General features: G+C 39.7%; 1 protein-coding gene across 7 annotated transcripts in view; it reads left to right on the forward strand.

Annotated features, from left to right (window-relative positions):
* The window catches only part of SH3D19 (SH3 domain containing 19), a 183,487-nt gene that overhangs the window by 101,524 nt on the left and 61,824 nt on the right, over positions 1–20,139 (forward strand). For 6 of the 7 annotated variants that reach the window (XM_047798031.1, XM_047798028.1, XM_047798029.1 and 3 more), the window contains exon 3: positions 17,157–17,197. In XM_047798031.1, coding sequence (XP_047653987.1) covers positions 17,157–17,197 — 41 coding nt within the window. Of the gene's footprint in view, positions 1–8,047; positions 8,071–17,156; positions 17,198–20,139 lie in introns of those variants that run through there. The other variant, XM_047798030.1, reaches the window with a different exon arrangement.

The following is a 20,139-nucleotide window of genomic DNA, read 5'->3' on the forward strand; positions in this document are numbered from 1 at the left end:
CTTTACTCTTATCCTCAGCACCTAGGAGAATCTCTGGATCATAGACTATGCTAAGGAAATAATATTTACTTTAATGATTTTTAAATTCTGGATGTTTATGTTCACTTAATTTGATTAAACTCTTTGGTTTTTTTAAAATTTTATGCTAAAGCATTAGGGGGTTGTGAAATGTATAGATCGCTTTCTTTTTATAAGCTATTTTGTAGCTGTATGTGTGCTGCTATTCATACTAGGATTCTGAGAGATTTTCACCCCCTTAAAGGTATTTAACCTGCTATTTCCATAAAGTGATCCTATCTGATGGTTTGCTTGTAATTTTTATTATTAAAAAGTCATGAATTTGATATGAATGGGTCACTTTTGGGGGCTTTTTTTTTGCCATAATGAATCTTTTTTTAAATAACTTAAAAATTGCAAAAGTAATAATGTCCATTATATAAAACTTGGAAAATACAGAGATATAGGTAGTTAAATCATATGCAGTGATGTGCTGATAAATGCTTAACAACTGGCTCTCCCTGTAATTGTAATATGAATGTTGGTTGAGATTTTTGTTTATATTAGTGAGAAAAATGAAACAACCAAAGTATATGTCAGAATTTACACCCATGCTGTCAATGACCTGAGTATCATCTTTGCTGATTCAGATAATAATTTTCAAATACTGGAAGAATATTTCATCAGGTTTTGTGGGGGGGGGCGGGTTGTTCCTAAGGTAATCAGGGTTTTTTTGTGTGTACAAATACAGGATGTTTTTCTGTTGAATCTACTGATTAACAGTTTCTATATCACTTTCTTAAGTCTATAATCAGCAAAATGATAAATTCAACCCTGGTTTGCCAATTTTTGTGGTGTAAATACTCCCACCACAGTGGTATGGCCAACACAACACTACTGATGATAAACTGGAAAAAGGTGCACAGCAGCACATCTCTATGTAATATTTGCACCACTCAGAAATGGTAGGCATAAATCATCTCAAGAGCATAATAATAAAATGTAGCAAAATAGTTAAGAAATAAGTTTTGAGTATATCTTACTTTGTTATTATGTGATTTATTTAATTGTAAGTTTATATAATTTATATAAGTTTATACATATATATATATATATATGTATTTTTTTTTTGCTTTTTTAGGGCTGCACCCATGGCATATGGAGGTTCCCAGGTTAAGGGTCTAATCGGAGCTACAGCTGCTGGCCTACACCACAGCCACAGCAAACCACGTCTGCAGCCTATACCACAGCTCACAGGAATGCTAGATCCTTAACCCACTGAGCGAGGCCAAGGATCAAACTGGCAACCTCATAGTTCCTAGTAGGATCCATTTCTGCTGTGCCGCAACAGGAACTCATTTATATAATTTTTAATAATGGCTATGTTTAAAACATGGCCTGCAAAATTCATGAAATATTGTCAGTTTTCATGAGCCAGTATGAGCTGGCTCCGGTGCACTACTGGGTAGATCTTTTCTCACTTGTCTTGTAAAAATGTAAAATATAAATATATAAATTAAATATGCATATATTAAATGTGTGTATATGTGTGCATATATAATATGTGAATGTGTGTGTGTGTGTGTGTATATATACACACACACACACACACACATCTTTTTTTGGGGCAAAGATTTCCAGCGACTTTGTAAAAACTAGATATTAGCTGGTATGCACTGCTGCACTCCTTATGCAATGGAGAAGTTGCATATTTCCAGGAAAAGTCTTCATGCCTAACCATTGTAGAAGTTTCTTTTCCAGTTGCCAGAAGAACTAATCTGTGTTGTTAGAATGAGCTCAGCTGTTTCTGTGTTCTCTTTTATGTTCTTAGCCAAAGTTTCAGGCTTTAATAGCTTTAAGAACTGCCAGCTTTTGAAGGACTTGGTTAAATGATTTTTTTTAAATGTATTTGTTTTTATTAGCAAGATAAAGCTGTTTTAGGCCTTTAATATGTGAAGTTACATTGATTAGGTTTTTCTGTTTTGTATAAATTTGTTGCTTCATTATTATTTTCTCCACCATTGATTAAGCCTATTTTAGTCTGGCTTAGACAACACTGAGAGATGGTGAAAAAACAAAAATGTAGGAGTTCCCTCATGGCTCTGCAGGTTAAGAATCTGGCATTGTCACAGCTGTGGCACAGGTTTGATCCCTGGCCTGGGAATTTCCACATGCCATGGCTGCAGCAAAAAAGAAAGAAAAGGAAAGAAGGAAAGAAGGAAGGAAGGAAGGAGAGAGGGAGAGAGAGAGAAAAAGAAGAAAGGAAGAAAGGAAGAAAGGAAGAAAGGAAGAAAGGAAGAAAGAAGAAAGAAAGAAGAAAGAAAGAAGAAAGAAAAGAAAGAAAGAAAGAAAAATAAAAAGAAGAAAAAAAGAAGAAAAGGAAATAGAAAGGAAGGAAGGAAAAGAAAAGAAAAGTAATACTGTAGAGAACTCTAGAAGGATAAAAGGAAGGACTCAGCCAACCTAAAACTTTTGACCAAGAGATTGCAAATCTAAGAAGTGGGTGGCTACAACATTCACTTTTGAAAGAGGTTTTTAAAAAAGTATTGGTTTAGAGGAGTTCCTGCTGTGATGTGGTGGGTTAAGAATCTGACTTCAGCAGCTTGGGTCGCTGAGGGGCACCAGTCTGATCCCTGGCCAGTGCAGTGGTCTAAAGGATCTGTAGCTTGCAGCTATGGCTCAGATTCAGTCCCTGGTCTGGGAATTTCCATGTGTCACATGTGCAGCCCTAACAACAACAGCAAAAATTATTGGTATAGAAAAATCTTTGTGTCTTAGAACAAATAATTTATGCATTCTTATTAATGACATTTAAACCTAGCTTTTAAAAGATATCTATTTCAAATAAAAAATGGAACCAGCATTTTAAAAGTAATACCTTATCAAGCTGTCTTCTTCTTCTTCTTTTTTTTTTTTTTCTTTTGCTTTTTAGGGGCTCACCCACGGCATATGGAAGTTCCCAGGCTAGGAGTCTAATCAGAGCTAAAGTTGCCGGCCTACACCACAGCCACAGCAATGCCAGATAATGAGCTGCATTCTGCAACCTACACCACAGCTCACAGCAACGCTGGATCCTTAACCCCTTGAGTGAGGCCAGGGATCGAACCCACAACCTCATGGTTCCTAGGAGGATTCGTTTCCGCTGCATCACTATGGGAACTCCCCTTTATCACTTTTTAAAGTCAGAGTTTCAGACTGACCTAATTTCTTTCTATCCTGTTGGAAACATCAATTAATATTTTGGTCAGTTTCAGATACTTAAAATGTGGGTTTTTTTGCAATGAAAAATAACAAACTATCATGCCTTAACTTTTATTTTAAACTCATAAAGAATGGAGAACACAAAATCATGTTTCTCACCTTTTTTCTTTCCCTGCTGCCTTCTACTAAACCCACTGATTTTTCATATGCTTTTATTAATATTAAGGTTTTATTTTTTACAAGAGAATATTACACAGGTTGACTGAGATGAGTTTGGTTTCATTTGAAAACTAACACATGCTGGAGTTAAGGCATCTCCCCAAATCTTCATATGCCTGCACATACCTCTTTGTTTAAAACATATTTTGTTGCTAACCCACCTCCAAATATTAGCTGCTTCTGGAACTTTTGAGTTTTGGTGCTGATTTTGATTGCCACATCATCAGCTATGCTATGCAGTTTTCCTCTTCCAGGTTTCAATCCTGAATTACGCAAAGTGGGTTAGGAATGATGTGAAAACAAAGGCCAAAAATATTGGTCTATACTAATGGCACCTCCACTAAAAATTAGCACCTCCACTTTTTACTCTGATAGATTTATCAGGTTGTGTATAGAGTCTCATTCCCTTTTTCCTCCTTCCATCCTTCCTGCTTTGTTCTCCTGTTTTGTTCTTCCTGCTTTGTTCTCCTAAAATTAAAATAATCTATTAATCAGACACTCTCACTTACTTATCTGCATATATGTTTCTTTGATTTTTTTCAGCGTCTTCAAAGGAATAGAGTTAATCTCAGGTTATTTTGTAAATGTTATACTTGTTCATGCACTAAGGAAGAAAAAAGATAACTAAAAACTATGGCCAGAAATGTTAGTCTCCATAACTGACATCAAAAAGTGTTACCAGGTATGCCTCTGAGTTAGCAACAGCAGTGCAGGGGTCTTTCTACATCCCAGGCTCTTCCATCCTTTCGCGTAATAGGACCAAGAAAAGAGAAAAATAGATTATATGTTTATATGCTTAGTAAAAATTAAACTTATACCATAACGCAGATTTTTCTAGGTAGGTGATAAACTAATCTGTTATCAGAAACTTTCCCTCCTCTTTTCTCTGTATTTTTGTTGTTGTTGTTGTTCTTGAACAGAGGGCTTTCACTTGGTGTTTGCTTCATATTATGTAGATGTTAGGAGTCTGTATAATGTCTGTGATGTAGGAAACATCTGCCTTTAATTTTCCCCTCTGTAGTGTGACCAAGTGACTCTGGATTTCCACCAAGCTTCCCTTGTCCTGATTTCTCTTGCCAGGTGGAGTCTCCCACCAGTCTCAGTCTGTCACACAAGTTTATACCAGGCTTTCCCTGAACATCCATAAGGATGTGTCCAAAGGGATGTGCCAGCCTTTTCCAGCAGAAGCTCTGATGCATAAAATTTTTTAAACTAGAATGACAGGTGTGGATTTTCTTTTCTTTCTTTCATTCTTTCTTTCTTTTTTAAAGAAACTCTTTAAATTCTTTAAAAGTCCTTGTTACATAGGGTGGCATTGCATGAGTCATTTGTTTTTAGGAGACTTGTTCTTTACTTATGACCTAAAATATTTTATGGTATAGAGTCTTAACATGACAAAAGTACTTAAAAGTTGTCTTTTTTGGAGTTCCTAAAGATAGTATACAGTGAAAAAGACTAGTATCCATGAGGATGCAAGTTCCATCCCTGACCTCACTCAGTAGATTAAGGATCTGGCATTGCCCTGAGCTGTGGTGTAGGTCGAAGACACGGCTCAGTTCCCGAATTGCTGTGGCTATGGTATAGGCTGGCAGCTGTAGCTCTGATTGGACCCCTAGCCTGGGAACCTCCATATGCCGTGGATGTAGCCCTAAAAAGACCAAAAAAAAAAGTTGTCTTTTTTGAGCGTAAATTTTTTTTAATTTAAGGTTTACATGCAATATCGTTCCAGTATGTACATTGCCTGAGAAGGAGTTTATAGTCTAGTAGAAGAAATAATACCACAAAATATAATAATATAATGTACGAAGTATATAAAAGACCTATTTTCTTTCTTTCTTTCTTTCTTTTTTTTTTTTTTTTTTTTTTTTTTGCTTTTTAGGGCTGCACCCGCAGCATATGGAGTTCCCAGGCTAGGGGTCTAATTGGAGCTACAACTTCTGGCCTACACCACAGCCACAGGCACACTAGATCCAAGCCGCATCTGCAACCTACACCACAGCTCATGGCAACGCCGGATCCTTAACCCACTGAGTGAGGCCAGGGATCGCACCCGCAACCTCATGGTACCTAGTCGGATTCGTTTCCGCCGTGCCACAATGGGAACTCCATAAAAGACCTAATTTTAAGAAAAGCTGAAATACAAATTGTGAGCTCCTGTCCACTGGCTTCTCGCTCAACCATGAGCATCTTACGTGTCCTAGTCATGGATCCTATTTCTTTGGTATCTAGCATAATGCCTAGAATAAAATAAGCATTAAAGTTCTTGGTTGAAAATTAAACTTTTCTCTTAATAGTTGGGCACATGTCTGTCCCTTCGTCAAAAAAGCAGACATCAGCTAATACGACAAAAGTTTGAAAAGTCATTCTCTGAATGTTTCAGGTGCTTCAAACTGAAGTTGCCATATATTTGTTTGACATTTTATTATTTTTCACTCTGTCCTGGCAAATAATGGACACCCCTTCAGAACTATATGATCTTTTTCGTGCCCTTTACCAACAAATAACTTCTAATCATAAAATGTAATCCTCCTATATTATATCCAGCAAAGGGAGGATTAAATTTTAGCCCTTTGTATCATTCTGGGTTTTCTCTATAAACTCATTCTAGAGACTACTTTAGGTTGACTATAGAGAAAAGATATAAACCCAGAAAAGATTTATTCTGGTTATCATTTCATTGGTTCATTCAATAGGTGTTTATTGAACATAGTTATACATCAGACCCATCGTTCTCAACCTTTTTGTGTTAACATTGGAAGATCCGACTAAAGATCCTGTTCACACACGTTGCAGTAAATGCCACCTTTCTTAGGTGCTGACTTGACAGTATGCCCATACCTCTTCTCAAAGCGAGCTGTGCATGCTCCCCATCATGTCATATAACCAACTGTGGCATCTGGTTAACATCACTGTCTGCTATTGTGTATGAGACATGGTTTGAAGTTTAGTTGCATACCAGTGAAGTTTGTGTTGCTTGTTGGTTGGGAATTACCAGAGGTTTAAGTTATAAAGAGACAGGATCCCAAAGATAGTATACAGCAAAAAACTGAAAAGGTAGATTTATCCCTGAAATTCCTTAAGTTGACACTTACAGTATTTGTTGCCACATTTGATACCATGTTGGAGTCTAGTGCACCATCTCTTAACAAGGTGAACCTGTCCAGTTTTCCATCTACTATTAGAAGAGAGTTCTATGCTTTATTGAGCAACACTTATCAAGGTGACATTTTGTATAAACAACACCTATTTTTAAACATCAGACCCAGATACTTATGGCAAGATGTGCATACAACAAAGATGTAACTGAGAACTGAAACTAACAGAACAAAGCCAGCAGCAAAATTATTTCTGGGGATTTGCTTATTAAATAGATTGCAGGTGGAATCACCTGTGCTATTCAAATTATATTTGTTTCTTTCTGTGAGTAGGATTGAGTTCTCATTAGTTCAGTGAGCATGATTCCACTGAGTTAGTTGCATTATAAAAATAAGTGGAAAATTTTCTCACTCCTTGAGAAGTTTGCAGTCTAATTAGGAAGTCAAGACATGCATGTGTGTTGGAGTTTCCTGGTGGCCTATCGATTAAGGATTCAGTCTCGTCACTGCTGTGGTGCAAGTTCAGTGCCTGGCCCAGGAACTTCCACATGCTGTGGACACAGCAAAAAACAAAAACAAAAACAAAAACAAAAAAAACATGCAGAATACCTGTTGTGGCTCAGCCAGTTAAGGACCCAGTGTTGTCTCTGGGAGGATGCAAGTTCAATTCCTGGCCTCACTCAGTAGGTTAAGGATATGGCATCGCCACAAGCTGCAGTGCAGGTTGAAGCTGTGGCTCAGCTCCAATGTCACCATGGCTGTGGCATAGGCCGAAGCTGCGGCTCTGATTTGACCCCTGGCCCAGGAACTTCCATATGCTGCAGACGCAGCCATAAAAAGGAAGAAAAGAAAAGATGTGCATGTGTAGAAAAAAAAGAAAAAAACAACTTCAACAATTGGAAAGGGCAAGGCAACATATCCTAATTTTAAGCATACTGTAGTTGTTAATAGTAGAATTGAAAGTCTCTTCCAGGATCTTTGAACACTTTTGTGGGATTTTTTTCTTTTAACGGAGGTAAAGAAGTGTGAAACTCTGCAGAGCTCTTGATCATCATGCCCATTTTGTGAAAAACGTCATGAGAAGGATGACCTAAAGGAACAGAGATCGGTGTTCTCAATGGGGAAATACAGTGCTCACAAAAGCAAGTTGGTCTGCTTTGTTCTCTTGGCTTTGTTATTGCTTCAGCTTGGAAGGAGATTAGGTACTTGAGAAGCACGCATTGTGCAACTCAGAATGGTTGTAAGTTGTGAATAATAATTGCAACTGAAATATGAATGGTCAATTATTTGAATTCATAAGGTGGGTTACGATAACTACAAGGCAGCTCAGCTGGTGTTGGCAGGATAGCGCCTAACATTTCAGCCTCATCTAATTATGGATTCCAGAAATTTGTACATTGGAAAATAGGGTAGTAACTAAAACTAACATATTTTGAGACTAATATGTGCCAAGCACCATGCTGTATATTTCATGTAGTTTTTTTCTTTCAGTCTTAGCAACTAGCCAAAAGATGGGCAATAGCATCCTTACGTTACAAAGAGGAAACAATTCCAGCAAGTAAGTAAATTGGCTGAGCTCACACAACAGGGAAGCAAGTCTCTAGCTAGCTCCAGATTCTGTCCTTTTCCCACCACAGTCATGATGCCCCAGAGGTATAACAGATGTAACTTACATCCTTTTTGCTTTCTCCCTACTTGTGCTCTGTAGTCTTCATGCTCACAGGTATACTGTCAATAGAACTCATTTTACAAATTTTATTTTATTTTATTTTAGTCTTTTTAGGGCCACACCTGAAGCATATGGAAGTTCCCAGGCCGGGGGTCAAATTGCAGCTGCAGCTGCCAGCCTACACCACAGCCACAGCAACACAGAATCCGAGCCACATCTGCTACCTATACCACAGCTCGCTGCAATGCCAGAACCTTAACCCAATGAGTGAGGCCAGGGATCAAAGGTGCATCCTCATGGATACTAGTCAGGTTCTTTACCACTGAGCCACAACAGAAATTCCCTCATTTTACACATTTTATACTAGGTAGAGTGTGTTAATGAAATTCATTGATTTATGCGTTAACTCTGTCCCCAAACCCAATATGTAAATAAAGGTTGCACATATGATTTTCTTGCCTTTGAAAAAGATTAAGTAGAAAAATACCTGATATAATTTGATATTATAGGTCTCAGAGATTACAGTTGAGCTGTCAATAGTGATGAAAAAGAGCTCATATAATTTCTTGCCTAAAGCTTTCAGAGTGTTAATAGAATTTTATAGTTTTGTTATCGTTTTTAACTTTAGCAAAAGCCATTCTAATTGGATCTCAATTATTTTTCTTTACTAATCTTTATTTTCTAATTCTGAAGAAGGAATTCACACACACACCCATTTGCCATACCCAAACTTTAAATTACGGAAGCTTAAAAAAAAAAAAAGGTAAGCTCCCGTTGTGGCTCGGTAATGAGTCCGACTAGTATCCATGTGGATGCAGGTTCTATCCCTGGCCCTGCTCAGTGGGTTAAAGATCTGGCATTGCTATGAGCTGTGGTGCAGGTCACAGACACTTCTCAGATCCTGTGTTGCTATGACTGTGGTGTAGACTGGCAGCTGTAGCTCTGATTCCACCCCTAGCCTTGGAACTGCCATATTTTGCAGGTGCAGCCCTAAGAAAGCAAAAATAAATAAATAAGAATAAAATAAAGGAAGGAAGAAGGAAGGAAGCTAATCGGAGTTTAGAGAGCTAAAACATAATTTGTTTTCATTAGTTTCAGGTAACTACACTATTCTTATTTTTTTCTGTTTCCCTGCAGTTTATCTGATCAGACCTTATATATTGTGATGATGGTATTAAATTAGACACTTTGAAATAGAATCATAGCCTTATATTTGTCTCAATGACAAATTATTACTTACCAACTCATACTTTTTTCTCCCATTAATGATATTGCCTTAATCTAGCAGATAATATAGGGTGATAAAAGTGTGATGCACACCAAAGATGAAAGCACAGGTATATTTGTTATGGTATAACACTATTGCTTTCTGTTTTGAGGAGCAAATCAGGGTTGACCCAGGACTTTGTTTATAAAAGTACATGTAATGATTTGTTTCAGAAATGCAGCAAGTCGAGGTTTATTGTAGTCCTGAAATAAGTATCATTTAAAAAGCAGTGCACAAAATCCTGTTTGTAACACCGGACTTAAAAAGGTTCTTTTCATAGAATGACTGACTTGTTATGTTCCTTCTTAGAAAGTCTAATTTAAAAAAAAGAAAAAAGGAGTTCCCATCGTGGCTCAGTGGTTAATGAATCCGACTAAGAACCATGAAGTTGTAGGTTCAATCCCTGACCTCGCTCAGTGGGTTGGGGATCAAGCGTTGCTGTGAGCTGTGGTGTAGGTTGCAGATGCGGCTCAGATCCCGTGTTGCTGTGGCTGTGGTGTAGGCTGGCAGCTACAGCTCCGATTCGACCCCTAGCCTGGGAACCTCCATATGCCACAAGAGTGGCCCTAGAAAAGGCAAAAAGACAAAAATAAATAAATAAATAAATAAATAAATAAATAAATAAATATATATATATATATAAAAAAGAAAGGAAAAAAAAGAAAGACTGATTTTTTTTCACCCGATATAGCCATAGTATGACTTTTCTAAATTGTTTCTTGGTGGTAGAAATTTCCTTTATTTCTTTTCTTCCTTTCTCATCACTGCCTTTGTCCTATTCTCTCACATCAAGCCTGTACACCCCTCCCCACTTACTGCAACAGTCAACTTGGCAACCAGACACAGCAAAGCCAGCTTACTTTCCATCAGTATCAATCCTGTTACTGTTTTGTTGTCATTAGCTTAGTGGTTCAATTGAGGGCATTTTCCCCTGACTGGACATTTAGCAATGTCCAGAGACATTTTGGGCTGTCACAATGTAGGGGCTAAGAGGGAGTATATGTTTGACATCAGTAAGTGGAGGCCAGGGCTGCTGCTAATCATCCTATAATACCAAGGACAACCCCCACCTGCACCCCCACCCCCTTAAGAAAGTCAGTCATCCTAGGGGTGAGAAAACCTTCACTAGTTCTGTTCAAGCATCAGCTCTATGTTTTCTTCACATCTCCCAGAGCTAAATTTATACACTCCTCTTCCAAGCTCCCGTAATACTTTGTATAGCTTTTTTTTTTCCCACATTCTTTTATTTGTTGATCTTGTCAACAAGACTGCATACTTCTTGAGGGCAGAGGTTATTTATTACCAACATTATCCCCGGTTTGTGGCAAAATGTTAGGTACATAGTGAGAGCTCCGTAAGTAAATAAATGCATGTGTGAATAAGAAACCCGAGACTTCTCCACTGCCTTTCTGGCAGTTCCAGAAACCTCCTCTTGCTCACGTTTATCTTCTTTTCCCTATATCTGCTCATTTTTTATCTCTTTAAATATTAAGGCGTCCCCACAATTCAAGACATACGCCAGCACTCCAGAGTTTATTCATAAATGCTTTTAAAAAGTCAGGCCTGGAATTCCTTGGTGGCACAATGGGTTAAGAATCCGGCATCATCACTGCTGTGGCTTGGGTCACTGCTATGGAGCGGGTTTGATCCCTGACTCCCGCATGCCATGGGTGCAGCCAAAAAAAAAAAAAGGTCAAAAGTAAGACATCCTTAATAAAGTTTCAAAAAAAAAAATCAGACATGTTTATAAACATCATAGCGGGTGCATACAGACTTGCTGCGTCATCAATGCTTGTTCTAGGGAGATGTCCCAGACAAATTCCTACTTTGCCGTCATTTCCCTGACGCATGGATTCTTAGTATAAACCTAGCTAGCCATGCCTGCCATCAGCACACTCCCCTGGTAATATGTTCCCACGTCCTTTGGTGTGGCATTTGGGTTCCTATCCCTTATCTCTGACCATGACTTCTTCATATGCTGTGCTCAAACCATGCTAAACTACTTCCACTCCTGATCTTTTGCACATGCTATTCTCTTTAGCACGAAACACTCTCTCTTTATAGTCTTTCCTTCTACACATTCTTCAGGTCTCAGTCAAGACCCGTTAGAAGCCTTTCCTCCAGTATATGCAAAGTGAGGTATGTGCTACCCTATGTGGTTTTAATACAAAAGCAGTTGCAATAGTTACCTCTCTCACCAAGATCAGAGTTTGTGTTTTCCAGACATTTCTGGTGACTGGTACATACAATACATATACTGAGTACTGGGTGTATGAGAGAATGGATGTGGCAGAATACCTCTTCCAGCCTGCAGAAATCTCACCTTTCTGTTGGGAGAAGGAATCAGTCCAGATGTTGAGAGCCTTGAAGAAGATACTAGAGGGGGATAAATTTTATAGTCACTGGCAGGTTTATTAGCTTGACTAGAAGCTGTGCCTCTTAACTCCTTGATAAGATAATGGCTTTTTTGACTAGTATTTAATGATATGCCTATGGCCTTTATTGAAGATTTTTCATAAAGAATGCATTTTTAAAAATACATTCAGTTGCTTCTGCACATAGAAGGAACTCCAGAAACCAAGGTGATGCTGATGGGCACTTGCAGTTATTGTTTGGGTTTGTTTACCAAATGAGCTAAATCCAGCAACTCCTGGATTTGTGAAAACAGTTTTTTCCTTACCAAAGAGAGATGTTTGGGGATGAATTTAAACTTGGGAACAAGCTGTTGCTTTAAAAGTTGTATAAATATTGTTTAGGATCTGGGTTGGTTTTTTCTTTTCTTTTCTTTTTTCTTTTTAGGGCCACACCTGCAGCATATAGAATTTCCCAGGCTAGGGGTCGAATTAGAGCTGCAGCCGCCGGCCTACAGCACAGCCACAGCAACACCAGGTCTGAGCTGCATATGTGACCTACACCACAGCTCACGGCAATGCCAGATCCTTAACCCACTGAGCAGGACCGGGAATCGAACCTGCATCCTCGTGGTTACTAGTTGGATTTGTTTCCTCTGCACTGAAACGGGAACTCCTAGAATCAGCTTTATTATGATAAAGAAGACATGATCCAAATAAAAAGGAGATGTTGGATTTTCTTGGATGAATAAGAATGACTGTTGTGGTTTTGTTATTGTTGTTGTTGACAACATTATAATGTCATACCTAGCAACTTTTATTTTGTTCTTTCCTACATCTGTAGAGTTTGGATGAAACTCCAGTGTGAAATTTTGGGAGCAAGCTTTATGCCTAGGGGTATTTGCCTACATATATAAAATTTTGTGGACCATCCAGAAACTTCTATCCATCCACCCAAGCCTGAATTATGGACTTTTGGCATATAATCAGACAGTAGTGCCTTCACATCTGGCTCCCCATTTATGTAACTGCAACCTTAACCTCTAAAGCCTCAGTTTCCTCCTATTTTCAAAATGTGTCATGTATTTGGCATACATAATAATACACTGTTGTCATCATTTTCATTGCTGAAATCTCATCATTAGAAATTCATTTTATTATGTTGAGAAACTTTTTTCTTTTCTTTTTTGGCTGGGCCAGGGATCAGATCCGAGCTGCAGTTGCAAGCTGTACCACAGCTGTGGCAATGCAGAATCCTTAACCTGTGCTGGGCTGGGGATCGAACCTGCATTCTAGCACTGCAGAGACGCCACCAATCCCGTTGCGCCACAATGGGAGCTCCAAGGAAGTCTTTTTTAAAATGTGATAAGTGATGCGCAAACTCAGTGGTAGAGGGCAATCCTGTAGCAATCCTGAGAAGGGCTTTTGTGGGAGAGTGGGAGGAAGGGATAGGGGGACCCTGAACAGCTAGGAAACCCCCAGAGTCCTGGAGGAAGACAAATCAGCAGCACAATCAGGCCTGAGGCAGTTCTGTCTTGACCCCCACTTTTGGTTCTCTTCCTCAACCCTTCATTTCCCTCCTTTGTTTCCCTCCTCAAAGGTTCTTTGACTCTCATAGTTTGGAGTAGGTTTATCTCCACACTGGGAACAATGGTAGCTGAAAACAGGGCCCTTGAAGAACAGCAGGCAGAAGATCTGGGTCAGCTCTTCCGAGGGCCAGGGGATAGGCTTATAAAATTAGAATGAAGTGAAGATGCAGTTTCCAAGTTCTGTGTTTTGTCACAGAGGAGCCTGAGCTCAGGTTCATCTGAAAAGCAGAAACCAGGGGAGAGCGAAATAAATCTCGAGGAAAAAAATGTCTCTTAAAAAACATTCATGTTAGGAGTTCCCGTCGTGGCGCAGGGGAAATGAATCTGACTAGGAACCATGAGGTGGCAGGTTCAATCCCTGGCCTTGCTCAGCGGGTTAAGGATCTGGCATTGCCATGAGCTGTGATGTACGTCACAGATGTGGCTCAGATCTGACGTGGCTGTGGCTGTGGGTGGCATAGGCGGGCGACTACAGCTCTGATTAGAACCCTAGCCTGGGAACCTCCATATGCTGCAGGTGTGGCCCTAAAAGGAAAAAAAGACCAAGAAAAAAAAAATGCATGTTAGGCCTACTATCTGTATGATATCAGACCCCAAAGTGAGACCCTGTCAAGGGTTCTTTGTGTTGTCATGTGTCTTGTGATGGCCCTAAAGATCATGAACAAACATGAATTGTGCTAATAGCAGCTCACATTTGTTGAACACACTCTTTGTCCCAGACACCATGTCAAATGCTTTAATGGGTTCTCTCTCTCCCTCTTCACAAAGACCTCATGTAGGAGTTATTTTTGCTTTTACAAATGAGGAAATTAGGGTCCTTGAAGATACTAAGTAATTTAATTTGCACAAAGTCACACCGGCTGGCAAGTGGAGGCACCAAAAGTGAATGAGGGTTAGATTCAGAACGAGTTCTGCTGTCCCCTCCTCTTACAGGGGTCACGTGGCCACGTCTGCCGTCCTGTGGCAGCCATCCTGCCTGGGTGTTCCCAGCTGAGACATGAGCCTGAGCTCACACAGAGGGAGGGTTCCTGTGAGGTCTTCCCTGGCAAATGGAGAGCTACCTTCACCTGTAGCCTGGGCTTTGCAGAAAGATGGAGATGAAGGGTCATCTTCAAACCAGCTTTTGCATCCACAGCTACATCTGAGCACATCAATGAGTTACCACATCTACTCAGCATCACCAAAGCCCATCATGTATTAGTTTCTAGTGCTGTCCTAACAAAGTACCACAAGCTGGGTGACTTACAACAACAGAAATTTATTGTCTCACAGCTCTGGAGTCTAGAAGCCTGAAATCCAGGCTGTCAGGGAGTCAGGCTTCCTCTGAAGGCCTTCCCCCCCTCTTCTTGGCTGCCAGTGGCCTCAACATTTCTTGGCCTCCAGCTCCTTCACTCTTGTCTCCCCCGCCTCCATCATCACATGTCTCTGTCTTCACATGGTCTTCTTCTAAGGACACCAGTTACATTGGGATTGGCAGCCCACCCCACTCCAGTGACCTCATTTTTACTGTAGTAATTCCATCTGTATTGACCCTATTTCTAAATGAGGTCCCGTTCTGAGGTAATAGGGGTTAAGATTTCATATCTTTTTTGAGGGGGGGAAACAGTTCAACCCAAATGCCCTCTACCATATCACACCCCAGTCAACATACCTTTCTCCTTCATGAAAGTAGCAGAGAGTGTTATCACATCCCTTCGAATCAGAGTAGTGAGTAAGTAGACAACCGAGTGTAGACATTCAGCACTTCCTTCATTTAAACCTTGCCTACACATAGACATGAAACTTGGGCTTTTTTGGCTCTGCTTCTACTGATTCTAATCCTTTTAATTACTGTACCTTAGTCAACATAATATTAACATGAAGAGTCTCTCCACTTTTGCACCAAGAAATTTCTTCTGAAAACTTCAGTCAACCTACTTTTTAGTTCTGTTTCCTCTTCTGTCTTCGCTTATACTAATTTTTTTTCAAGTAGTTGTTTACAGAAAGCCTTCAAGAACCTTTTGTTAAAAAAATAAATATTGCTGAAAATACCTGTATATTTTTGTTGTTGTGCCCATGGCATGTGGAAGTTCCCTAGCCAGGGATTGAACCCGTGCCACAACAGTGAAAATGCTGAATCCTTAACCCACTGTGCTAGATGGGAACTCCTGAAAATACTTATGTTTTTATATAACAGTCCTTGTTTCATGATATTGGAGACATCCTGGTGCTTATTTTTTTCCTTGTCTAGCAGAATAGTATATTCTTGTTTGTTTGTTTTTTTTTCCTTAGGGCTGCACTCGTGGTATATGTATGGAGGTTCCCAGGCTAGAGGTTGAATTGGAGCTACAGCTGCCTGCCTATACCACAGCTACAGCCACACCATATCCGAGCCATGTCTGTGACCTACATCACAGCTCATGGCAATGCTGGATCCTCAACCCACTGCAAGAGGCCAGGGATTGAACCTGCATCCTCATGGATACTAGTTAGATTCGTTTCTGCTGAGCCACGATGGGAACTCCCAGAATAGCATATTCCAAAAGTGTCCTTCTCATAAGATGAACTGATATAGCATTGTATCTTCCTGGTTTTATCTTATCTACCTGAGAAACAGCAAGAGGATTTATACAGAATACCATAAGTATAAACTTTAAAAGAGTATAAATTCAAAAGTAAGTATAAATTTTTAAAAAAAGGCATTCAGAAAAAAATGAAGAATTTTTTAATTTAAACAATTTTTCCCCTAAATCATATCGTTAAACTTTCGTGGTTGTATAGTTTTTCTACATGATTCCAAAAACAATCCAGCTGGTTTGAATAAAGACAAAAAACAAATGAACAAATACCCTCAGAAACTAACTAGCATTAACCTTTGCAGCTGGAAGGTTTGAGCAGTGAGTAAGATGAGGCTCAGAAGGGTTCTGGGACTCGCCCAAGGTCAACAGTCAAGGGCAGCCAGGACCACCACCAGCTATTGAACACAACTCAGCAAACAGAAGCCTTTTATTTTTAGGTGGTGATGTTTTAAATTCTAATCTTAGGAAGAAATGCTGGTGGTCCTTAGGTCAAATTGACTGTTACAAATGGGCTGTTTTGATCTGATAGGAGAAGACAAGAATTCTGACATCAAACACAAGAGAGATATGGGGGTCAAAATTCTTTTGGGCACCATGTAATTGCTACCTGACTTCAAGCTGTGTCCAGAATTTCACTGGAAGCCTCAGTATGTAGGTAGCTGTGAAAGCAATTTTAAGGCAAAATTTTGTTTATATTGCAGACACACTTCACCAGCCACCTCAATTCCTATAAAGTACCTTAAATATCAAAGGTAGTTTTTAAAGTTTTTGGGTTTTTTTTGTTTTTTGTTTTTGTTTTTGTTTTTTCCTCTTCAGGGCTGCACCTGCAGCATATGCAAGTTCCCAGGCTAGGGGTCGAATCAGAGCTGCAGTGCCAGCCTACAACACAGCTGCAGCAATGTGGGATCTGAGCCACATCTGTGACCTAAAGCACAGCTCATGGCGACACCAGATCCTTAACTCACTGAGCAAGGCCGGGGATCGAACCTGCATCCTTATGGATACTAATTGGGTTCATAACCCACTGAGCCATGACAGGAACTCTTGAAGTTTGTTTTAATTTGCATCTGGTAAATAAGATAGACCAACTAAAGTATCAGATTTGCTGCTTTGTGCCATTTGAGTCCCAGAACTGACCTGGCTTTATAAATGATTCTTCTTTAAAAAGATGAATGAATGTGTGATAACTTTTCTTTCTTTCTTTTTCTAGCCAAGGACCCTTGTCATCCATTAGAGCAGTAATCAAGAGATGTAAGTTTGTTTTTTCCTGCTTTGTATTTTCATTGGTAATAATTTTAAATGATGATTTAGATTTCCAGCAAGTGATCATATTTGATGAATCTTACAAAGAAATCTGACAAGAGTAGCTTCTCCTAAGGGGTAATAAACTTTTCAGACAAGCATCTAGTTTCTCAACATTCTCTGGATCTTTCATTTATTGATAAGCCAGTTCCTCAGAACAGTATTTTTCTAAGTTGTTTTTTTAAAAAAACAAAAAACTGTATCATCTAGTCAGTTTTCATGATCTAATATAAATGGTATGTAACCATTTCCCACAGGTAGAGGCATCTGATGGGTTTCAAGAATATCACACCCTGGGAGTTCCCAATGTGGCTCAGTGTTTAATGAACCTGACTAGTATCCATGAGGATGCGGGTTTGATCCCCGGCCTTGCTCAGTGGGTTGAGGATCTGGCGTTGCTGTGAACTGTGGTGTAGATCGCAGATGTGGCTCAGATCCCGAGTTGCTGTGGCTCTGGTGTAGGCTGGTGGCTACAGCTCCGATTAGTCCCCTAGCCTGGGAGCCCCTTAAAAAAAAAAAAAGACAAAAAACAAAACAAAACAAAGAATATCACACCTTGTCCCTTTTCATTCATTTACTTTCACAATATTTTTATTTAACTGTGTAAATGCTTATAGAGGTCAGCTCATACTTTCCCATACACGACAGAAGTGCTGTAATAGAATTCTCTCTAAAATGGTACATTCGTACTTTCTGACTTTACTTCTTGGTTAGAGCTTTAAAACTTGCTCTGATTTCAACATTCTTTTTAATAAAAGGCTCCATAATCGTCCCTTTTCCAAATAGAACATGGATTACCTGTTAGAAAAAAGATAAGAAAGGGATGTTAAATGTTATTTGAGCTGAGGTCATCACCCTGAGGAGAACGTATCCTATTTTTAGAGACACAATTTATAATATTTAGGATGACTCTAGGATATCCACAGGCATGAAAAGTGCATTTGAATCACTGCAGTGAAAATTTTGTCGGGTGGCAACCCAGAAAGATATTCCATGCTTCTCCACATTTAATATTTTGTTGGTGGTAGTAAATTATAGAGGTGTGGGCTGCCACAGTGCATGTTGCTGAGAATTCATATGTGAAAATAAAAAATTCATGCCTTTACATACCTCAGAGCCCTGGGGGAAAAGGGGGGAGAAGGAGCAGGGAGGGAATTTTAAAAGAAACGTAAGATTTGGAATTGAGACAAGAATTTTGCTGAAGATATAATTTGAGTGGCTAAAGTTATGGACAAAACCCTGGGAGTAACTCAGTCTTTAGGGAGAAAGTGCTGAGAATAGAGAAGGTGAGAAAAGATAGACTCTTGGGAAACATTGGTGTCTGAGATCATGTCTTTAAGGTTCCATAGGACCAAAGAGGCACGACCAGAAAAGCCAGCCCTGCCCTCAGCGGAGGGCCTCCTTCCACAGAGTCCTGTCTGCTGGCTCCTGCTTGGTTCTCTGGCTTCTCACCCTTCCTCCCTTTTGGATTTCAGGACCTCTTTGCTGGGGATTGTAACCCGTACCTGATTACCTGTTCACTCTGCAGGATAGATCTTGCTTATCCTGAGGCCCTTGTGTGCAGGGCTGAGAGCTAAGTAAGAGTGGGCCTGAAAAAGAATGATCTGGGTAGTGGAATAACTGGGAGACAGATGTGTGTTAGAGGTCACAGGAGGAGAAATTTTCAGAAAGAACGAGCAAACTACAAATAACTCTTAGTGCTGCAGCAGGTGAGGTGACAAGCTGAACATAGGTCATTGTGTGTGGCACTTAGGAGGTCAGAGGTGACCTTTGAGCCAGCAGATTCAGGAGAACACTGAAGTTGGAAGCCACCCTTCATATCAACAATGAATGGAACACATGAATTTGGGGCAGCTGGGCTCCTCTTTTATGAAATTTGGTGCTAAACAGGAAGGAGAAGGGCCAAGGGTCAGGCAGAGATTTGACCTTGTTTATAGACTGTTTTAGAATGAGGAAGCCTGGAGATGTTTCTAGGCTGCAGGGACAGAACCAGAGGAGAGACCAGCCAGGAGAGGTGAAGAAGTGGTGAAGCAGGGCCCTGGGAGAGAGAGAGGAGGAGATGAAACAGCCTGAGTCTCAGAGACTGAAGGGCCTCACAAGGTAGATCTGAGATGTGAACCGAGACTTCCTGACTCCAAGGCCGTTTTGAGTTTCCCACTCCGCCGATGTTCCTGTTATCATGTCAGATGCTGCTAGCTTATACCCCATTCCAAACAAATGTAGTTGGTGAGTTATTTTTATTAGTTTCTTTTGTAAGAAGTTTCTTCGTTTCTTTTGTAAGAATTAGTTTCATTTTCTTTGGTAAGGTAGTACTATAGCAAGTATGCTTGTAATATGGTAATCCTTCTATGTGTTTATTTCTTCTGACCATCATTTAATTGATAACTTTGAATTATTTAGAATTAGGACTAGCATCCAGCTCTCCTGGCTGCAAAGAGAGTTTAACTACTTCAAGAGGCAAACTGCTCCCAGCCCTGCCCACAATGACCTGTGTGGGGTGGGATAATTCATTGACCCTCTCTGATCTCAGTCTCCTAAACTGTAAGGTTAGAATAGGACCATCAACGAGGGTCCTTCCAGGCTTATATCCTGTTGAAACTTAGGAGAGTTCTTATTAGTGCTAATATTGAAAATCCAGATTGCAGTCTTTTATAGCTGATATATGAATTTGTTTTGCCCTTAGAATTTAACCATATGAACTAGAAAAGTTCAAAAATAATTCTGTAAAATGATATAACTTTCCCTGAAAATTCTGCCTTTAGTGTGGGCCAAGTCCAAAATGCATGCAAGACTAGCAGCTTGTAGTGGGGCTTAAAAGGAACCTGTTAGTCTCTACAGGCCTTGGTGGCAAATTTGATTCTGCTGGCAGCAACTACCTCAAATCTGTTTAA

The sequence above is a fragment of the Phacochoerus africanus genome, chromosome 10, assembly GCF_016906955.1.
Source record: "Phacochoerus africanus isolate WHEZ1 chromosome 10, ROS_Pafr_v1, whole genome shotgun sequence".
NCBI lineage: Eukaryota > Metazoa > Chordata > Mammalia > Artiodactyla > Suidae > Phacochoerus > Phacochoerus africanus.